This window comes from Hylobates moloch, unplaced genomic scaffold (assembly GCF_009828535.3).
Source record: "Hylobates moloch isolate HMO894 unplaced genomic scaffold, HMol_V3 SCAFFOLD_19, whole genome shotgun sequence".
NCBI lineage: Eukaryota > Metazoa > Chordata > Mammalia > Primates > Hylobatidae > Hylobates > Hylobates moloch.
This window is the reverse complement of record NW_026652294.1, coordinates 48,360,514-48,368,157: the sequence shown is the minus strand read 5'-3', so window position 1 is coordinate 48,368,157 and position 7,644 is coordinate 48,360,514. Positions and strand designations below refer to the sequence as shown.

The 7,644-nt window shown below is 41.6% G+C and overlaps 1 protein-coding gene across 1 annotated transcript in view; it reads right to left on the bottom strand.

Moving 5' to 3' along the window:
- The window catches only part of CCDC47 (coiled-coil domain containing 47), a 33,589-nt gene that overhangs the window by 9,265 nt on the left and 16,680 nt on the right, over window positions 1-7,644 (bottom strand). The window contains exons 8-12 of the mRNA XM_032138690.2: window positions 7,436-7,546; window positions 5,019-5,104; window positions 3,343-3,401; window positions 2,918-3,027; window positions 2,538-2,705 (exon numbers count right to left, since the gene is read on the bottom strand). Coding sequence (XP_031994581.1) covers window positions 2,538-2,705; window positions 2,918-3,027; window positions 3,343-3,401; window positions 5,019-5,104; window positions 7,436-7,546 — 534 coding nt within the window. The remainder of the gene's footprint in view (window positions 1-2,537; window positions 2,706-2,917; window positions 3,028-3,342; window positions 3,402-5,018; window positions 5,105-7,435; window positions 7,547-7,644) is intronic.

The window sequence follows — 7,644 nt, the reverse complement described above, 5'->3', positions numbered from 1 at the left end:
AAAAAAAAAAAAAAAAAAATCAAAAAATACAAAACAAGTGGGATACCATTTCCCCACTACCAGAATAAGAAAAAAAAAAAAAAAAAAAAAAGACCTGGCACGGTGGCTCACGCCTGTAATCCCAGCACTTTGGGAGACTGAGGCAGGTGGATCACGAGGTCAAGAGATCGAAACCATCCTGACCAACATGGTGAAACCCCATCTCTACTAAAAATACAAAAATTAGCTGAGCATGGTGGCATGTGCCTGTAGTCCTGAGGCTGAGGCAGAAGAATCACTTGAACCCGGGAGGCGGAGGCTGCAATGAGCTGAGATTGCGCCACTGCACTCCAGCCTGGTGAAAGAGCGAGACTCTGTCTCAAAAAAAAAAAAAAATTAATAACTAGTTTTTGAAAAGATGTGAGTGAAGAGGAGCTCTCTGGCTGGGCACAGTGGCTCACACCTGTATTCCCAGCATATTGGGAGGCCGAGACGGGAGGATGGCTTGAGCCCAGGAGTTCGAAGCTGCAGCGAGCTACGATTTTGCCACTGTACTCTAGCCTGGGCAACAGAGCAAGTCCCTGTCTCAAAAATAGAAATAAAAATAAAAGAAAAAAAGGAGCTTTCATATCATATACAGAGGATATATGATATATATAGAGGGGGTTGGGTGGGTTGTTCTATCGAGTTCACCAGATCTTTTTACAAGGTACCCAGACCAGATACTATAAAGTGGTAGTTCAAAAAAATTAAATGATTTACATCTACAAGAAGCTTACAATCCGACTCAGGTTAAGTTTCAGGCCCCCTCTTCCTTTAACTCATTATAGTTTCAAACCTTAGAAAGAAATGTAGAACTTCCTTTTTTACAGAAAAATGAAAGGCATTACCTATTAATGATTCCTATGTAGATTCTTCACATGTACATAAAAAGCCGTATTTATTTATAAAGAAGACTGCATAAACATAGAGCTACATTTTCGGGGGAAAAATATCTATCACTAAACCAAGACAAATAAAACAAAAAAATGATAAAAGGGGTAAGATGATGATGACAGGCCTGCAGTATCCTGGGCAGTTCACTCAACAGCATTAATGACACTGCTGTCAAATGCAGGCCCGCACAGCAGCTCACATTTTCTTGGACATGTGACCCCTTTGCTCCTAAAAATATTCTTCAATTATCTCAAGATTATTCTTATTAAAATTCACATCTTCCAGAACTGTGTCCTCTCCCTCTTTTTTTTTTGAGACGGGGTCTCCCTCTGTCACCCAGGCTGGAGTGCAGTGGCTCGATCCCTGCTCACTGCAACCTCTGCCTCTCAGGTTCAAGCAATTCTCCTGCCTCAGCCTCCTGAGTAGCTGGGATTACAGGCGTGCGCCACCACGCCCAGCTAATTTTTTCTTTGTTTTTAGTAGAGATGGGGTTTCAGCATGTTGGTCAGGCTGGTCTCGAACTCCTGACCTTGTGATCCTCCCGCCTTGGCCTCCCAAAGTGCTGGGATTACAGGCGTGAGCCACCACGCCCGGCCTGTCCTCTCCCTCCTTTTTTTTGGCCACCTAGGCTAGAGTGCAGTGGCGTGATCATAGCTCACTGCAGCCTCAATCTCCCAGGTTCAGGTAATCGTTCCACCTCAGTCTCCCAAGTAGTTGGGACTACAGGTGTGCACCACTATGCACAGCTAATTTTTTTTTTTTTTTTACTAGTAGAGACAAGGTCTCATGATGTTGTCCAGGCTTGTTTTGAACTCCTGGGCTCAAGCCATCTGCTTGCCTTAGCCTCCCAAAGTGCTGGGATTACAAGCGTGAGCCACTGTGCCTGGCCTTTGTTCTCTTTTTTGACCAGCATTTACGAGGTCTAAAATTTTAGAACTGAGTGGTGCACACCTGTAGTCCCAGATACTTGGGAGGCTGAGGCAGGAGAATGCTTGAACCCGGGAGGCGGAGATTGCACTGAGCCAATATTGCGCCATTGCACTCCAGCCTGGGTGACAGAGCGAGACTCCATCTCAAAAAAAAAAAAAAAAAAATTTAGAGCTGGACTATGGCATCTTATTTCAGAAACATATCAGATCATACTGAGCTTTCAAATATAACATACTACACCCAAAAGCTTTTGAGTTTGAGATTCTAGTTAGGTAAAAAACAGAAAACAAAAATATTGGAAATCTCTAATTCTATAATCAGATTTTTAATTTTACATAACAAGTTTATTTAGATAATAGGGCACATGTGCTGCCTTCTATTAAAATTTCTAATTGCTTTCTACCAAAGTGTTTGGCTTGAAAACTGATAATGGAATTTTCAAAATGAAATTGTGCTGTGCTGGGGGAACAGGATAATACTGATAATTTTTCATGTTCACAGACTCAGTGTGGCACGGCTTGAACAGGAAGGATTATTATTCTTTATAGTGTTATCAATTGACATAATGTCCCAAATGTTGAGAAAATGCTAAACTTTTAGCCTACAAAGATTACCTTAACAACCAACAGAACACAAGCAGTCAACCTTACAAATCATAGTTTTACCCCAGTGATAAGACAAGTTTGTCTAACCTCCAGCCTGCGCTGTTTCTCAGGATCTTCCTCATTCATGATTCGCTCCTTCTCTGCTCTTTTTTTCTCCTCCCGCCGAGACTGTGCTGCTTCCTGTCTTTGCACATGTGTCAGTTTCAAGAAGTTCTCTTCTACTCGGGCACGGTTCTTATCTGCTTTTTGTTTGCCCTTCCCCAAGAAACAAAGTATTTTATAAGAAATCCACTTCTAGTTAACAGCAGCAAAATCCCGTTTAGCATTCTTTCATAAAACTACTCCCATTTGGCACTTCTAAATTAACTAGCAAAAATTCAGTCACTTAAATCATTGATAGCTGCCCTACCCCTTGAGAAGAAACAAAAAAAGGTGCCAATTTATATAATATAGGCATTGGGTCTTACTTCTCTGTTGAGTCGGAACTTTTTGGCTTTATCAATAGAATAAATCACCATGTTCATCAGGGGTAGCAGTGCCTCCATATCCTTTGGGTAAGTGTTACCTGAGCCAGGTACTGGAAAACAAAGCCATTTTTCCTACTGAGTTAATGGTAGCATTAATATTTCCAGGTCACCCAACTCTTTTTTTTTTTTTTTTTATCTTAACAGACTCATTTCTCTAAGTTTGTTAGTTAGTTAAAATGCAGCAGAAAATATAAATTAAAATATATAATAGGTAATTTCTTCTTGAAGAAATCTAGAAATCAGTAAGCAAGCATAGGCTTATAGTTTTGACGTAGTTTTAAAGCTATCATTTAGGAGGAAACAATACTCTCCTTAAGGTCATCTCAGAGAAGACTAAGAACCTAGAAAGGACCCAGAATACTTACCATTAAATGTAAACAACAGTGTCCTCTTAGTGTCAGGTAGCTTTAAAGGCTGACCTTCCCTGTCATAAAAGAAAAGGCAATTAAGAAAGAATACAAGAAAGATGTTTTCCATGTACACAAGTCACCCAATACACTTAGATGAACAGATACCTGCATATAATCAGCACAGTATTTGGCTTGGCATACCCAAGTCAAATATAATCTCAGAGCCCAAAGGAGCTTTACAGGTCATCTGGTCCACTTGTCTATCTGATGGATGCATTCTCAAGTGATCTTTATCCTATACCTGAACACCTCCAGTGATGTTCCCTCCAGGCAAGGGTATATTCCATCTCACTTGGGGAGCCAGAAATGAGCCTATATTTAAGTATGAGGCCCATATTTTAGATAACATTTTTGCTTATTTTGATGGATTTTTACGTTTTATTTCCAACTCCTATCTTCCTATAACAAGGCATCTTATTATCTTATTTTTGAGTTAGGCTCAGAATAAATTTAGGGATAATCTACTATAGCATATATAATTTAGTTCTGTCATTGAAGAGTCCTTTGTAATCTCTGCCTATATGAATCCTTTGACTATCAATTGCCCTCCATCTCATATTTAAAAAGCATGATGAATGCTACAAGGTGAAACACTGTCCTCAGTGCCATTGAGTTGAGCAAGACAAGGATGATGCAGCATTATCTAGAGGCATAAGGACCTGAGTAATCTTAGTACACAACTAAAATCCAGATTGGCTTGAATTGTGCTCAACTCCATAGCATATCAGAGGGTAGTCTTTAACTAAAAATTTAGTCAGAACCAGTTTCAAACCGAGCATAAAGGTAAATAAATAAGCTCTCCTGAGACAGGCTGTGAATTCAAAGAACAAATCCAAGTCCTGAATATGTACTCCTGAACAGTATTACTATAAAGCTAGAAACCCTATGGACGTTGTGGTCTTCTATGCTAGGGTAGGATACAATCACCTAACTATTCAAAGAGGGAAGCCAGAAAAGGCCATAAATTACAAAACACACAGATTTGCAATCAGACATAAGTCAAACATCACACACAAATTATTATAAAAAAAGAACCTATGGACTGGGGCATGGTGGCTCATGCTTATAATTCCAGCACTTTGGGAGGCCAAGGCAGGTGGATCACGAGGTCAGGAGTTCGAGACCAGCCTGACCAACATGGTGAAACCCCATCTCTACTAAAAATACAAAAATTAGCCGAGCGTGGTGGTGCACGCCTGTAATCCCAGCTGCTCAGGAGGCTGAGACAGGAGAATTGCTTGAACCTGGGAGGCAGAGGTTGCAGTGAACCAAGATTGCGCCACCGCACTCCAGCTAGGCAACAGAGCGAGACAGTGTCTCAAAACAAAACAAAAAACCCACTGCATTTTATTAATACCAGCCATTCTGTAAGATTCCCAACCACCTCACTGAGTCAGTGGCGCAAACATGCAGGGACACATACAAACTGGGATAGGGGAGGCTCATTTCTCTCCCATAGGTTTACAATGACCTCTTATGATGCATGCAGTCAAAGCAAAGGAAAATGTGGAGGCCTGTCACCAACTTCCTTCACACATTTGGTAAGGGATATTGCAGAAGCACGTTACAGGTGTTTCAACACAGAAAGCTAGTGAGGAAAATTAATTTCAACAATTTTATCTTATACGTACTCTTGCATAATTTTTGGACCAGAGAACTGGTCTGAAAAATGAATGGATTCAATCTTGTCAGCATAGTGTGTAAGAAAGTGAACCATCTGAAAAAAAGAAAATAATATTTTTTAAAAGCAAGGTTTAATGCATTTCCCTTTTTTCATAAAGATATTCACTCTTTGAGACTGGGTGCAGTGGCTCACGCCAGTAATCCCCGCACTTTGGGAGGCAGGTGGATCACTTGAGGCAAGGAGTTTGAGAATTTGAGATCAGCCTGGCCAACACAGTGAAACCCCGTCTCTACTAAAAATACAAAAAATTAGCCGGGCATGGTGGCATGTGCCTGTAACCCCAGCTATCCAAGAGGTTGAGGCATGAGAAGCATTTGAACCCGGGAGGTGAAGGTTGCTATGAGCAGAGACCACGCCACTGTACTCCAGTCTGGGCGACAGAGCAAAACTCTGTCTCAAAAAAAAAAGAAAAAAAAAAAAAAAAGAAATTCACCCTTCAATCCTTACTTTTGTACAATGTCATTCATTAAGACCAAAGTGTGTTCACTGCTTTTTATTTATTTATTTTTTGAGACAAGGTCTTGCTCTCTTGCCCAGGCTGGAGTGCAGTGGCACAATCATAGCTTACTGTAGCCTTAATCTCCTGGGCTCAAGTGATCTTTATGCCTCAGCCTCCTGAGTAGCTGGGACTAAAGGAACACACCACCACACCTGGCTAATTTTTTTTTTTTTTTTTTTTTGAGACGGAGTCTCGCTCTGTCGCCCAGGCTGGAGTGCAGTGGCGCAATCTCGGCTCACTGCAAGCTCCGCCTCCCGGGTTCACGCCATTCTCCTGCCTCAGCCTCTCCGAGTAGCTGGGACTACAGGCGCCCGCCACCACGCCCGGCTAATTTTTTGTATTTTTAGTAGAGACGGGGTTTCACCGTGGTCTCGATCTCCTGACCTCGTGATCCGCCCGCCTCGGCCTCCCAAAGTGCTGGGATTACAAGCGTGAGCCACCGCGCCCGGCCCTGGCTAATTTTTTTATTGTAGAGACAGGGTCTCACTATGTTGCCCAGGCTAGTCCTGAATCCCTGGACTCAAGTGATTCTCCTGCCTCCGCCACCCAAAGTGTTGAGATTACAAGTGTGAATCACAGCACGTGGACAAGGCTAAAGCTTTTTAAAAATTAAATTTCAATAAGATAGGGAATCTCTTTAGAATTAAAGTAGTACTCCAGGCTGTGCACAGTGGCTCATGCCTGTAATCCAAGCGCTTTGGGAGGCCAAGGTGGGTGGATCACTTGAGGCCACGAATTCCAGACCAGCCTGGCCAACACAGCGAAACCCCATCTCTACTAAGAAAAAAAAAAAAAAAAAAAGTAGTACTCCTTTTTAGTCATACCAATGATTAAGATTCTTATCGAGCAGCTAAAAATATTTCTCAAAATAATGGTCGAAACAAGAATGAAAGCATAAAGATAACACCTAAAATAATTTCAAGGGATCCTTTATAAACATGTCACCTTGAACTTACATTTATAACCATCTCTGAGTTATCCTGTATTCTTATGATACTAAGATCTGTTACCATTACACAACCAATAGAAAGAAATGGCTCTCGGCCGGGTGTGGTGGCTCACACTTGTAATCCCAGCACTTTGGGAGGCCGAGGCGGGCGGATCACGAGGTCAGGAGATCGAGACCACGATGAAACCCCGTCTCTACTAAAAATACAAAAAATTAGCTGGGCGTGGTGGCGAGCGACTGTAGTCTCAGCTACTCGGAGAGGCTGAGGCAGGAGAATGGCATGAACCTGGGAGGCGGAGCTTGCAGTGAGCCGAGATTGCGCCACTGGAAGATCCGTCTCAAAAAAAAAAAAAAAAAAAAAACAGCTTGGCTTAGCCTCAATTAAAAAAAAAAAAAAAAAGAAATGGCTCTCTCAGCCAGGCACAATAGTGGGCTCTTGCTGAGGCAGGAGGAACACTTGAGCCCAGAAGTTTGATGCTGCAGTGAATTCTATCACACACATGAATAGCCACTGCACTCCAGCCTGGGCAATATCTCAAGACCCCATCTTTTTAAAAACAAAGGAGGAGGGTTCTCTACACATCCCTCTTCTCCCACACAAACTGGAGCTCAAAAAAAAAAGACTAAATGACATGACGAAAAAGATTAGAAGCTATATTCCTTTTTCAAAAAAACCTGAAAGTCATTAGCAATCCCAGGAACAATTTGCTCTTGATTTAGATAACTTCTTGACTAATCAAATTGTCCTTTTGACAAGCTAATTTATTGCTTAAAGAGGTATTTTAATATTTGTGTGGGAAAGGAATGTAAAACTAGTACATTGCCATAAAATGATGAACTTGTACAATGAGACTTTTAGGGAGAGCGTCCTGTAAATGCCAAGGCCTGGCAAATGTATGTCTTCTGTCGCATTTACCTTTGTATCCATCATTCCGTCTGTGACTTCTCCCATCTCTGACAGGATGGCCAAAGAGTCCGGCAGTCCATACTTTGCTCCAGACTTAGGTTTATCACTACAAAACTCACTCTAGAGGAAGAAGTAATTGAAAGTAAGATATGACCTTTTATTATGCAATGAAGCTGAATATGTATGTGCTAACAAGACACAGTTCTATGTATATTTGA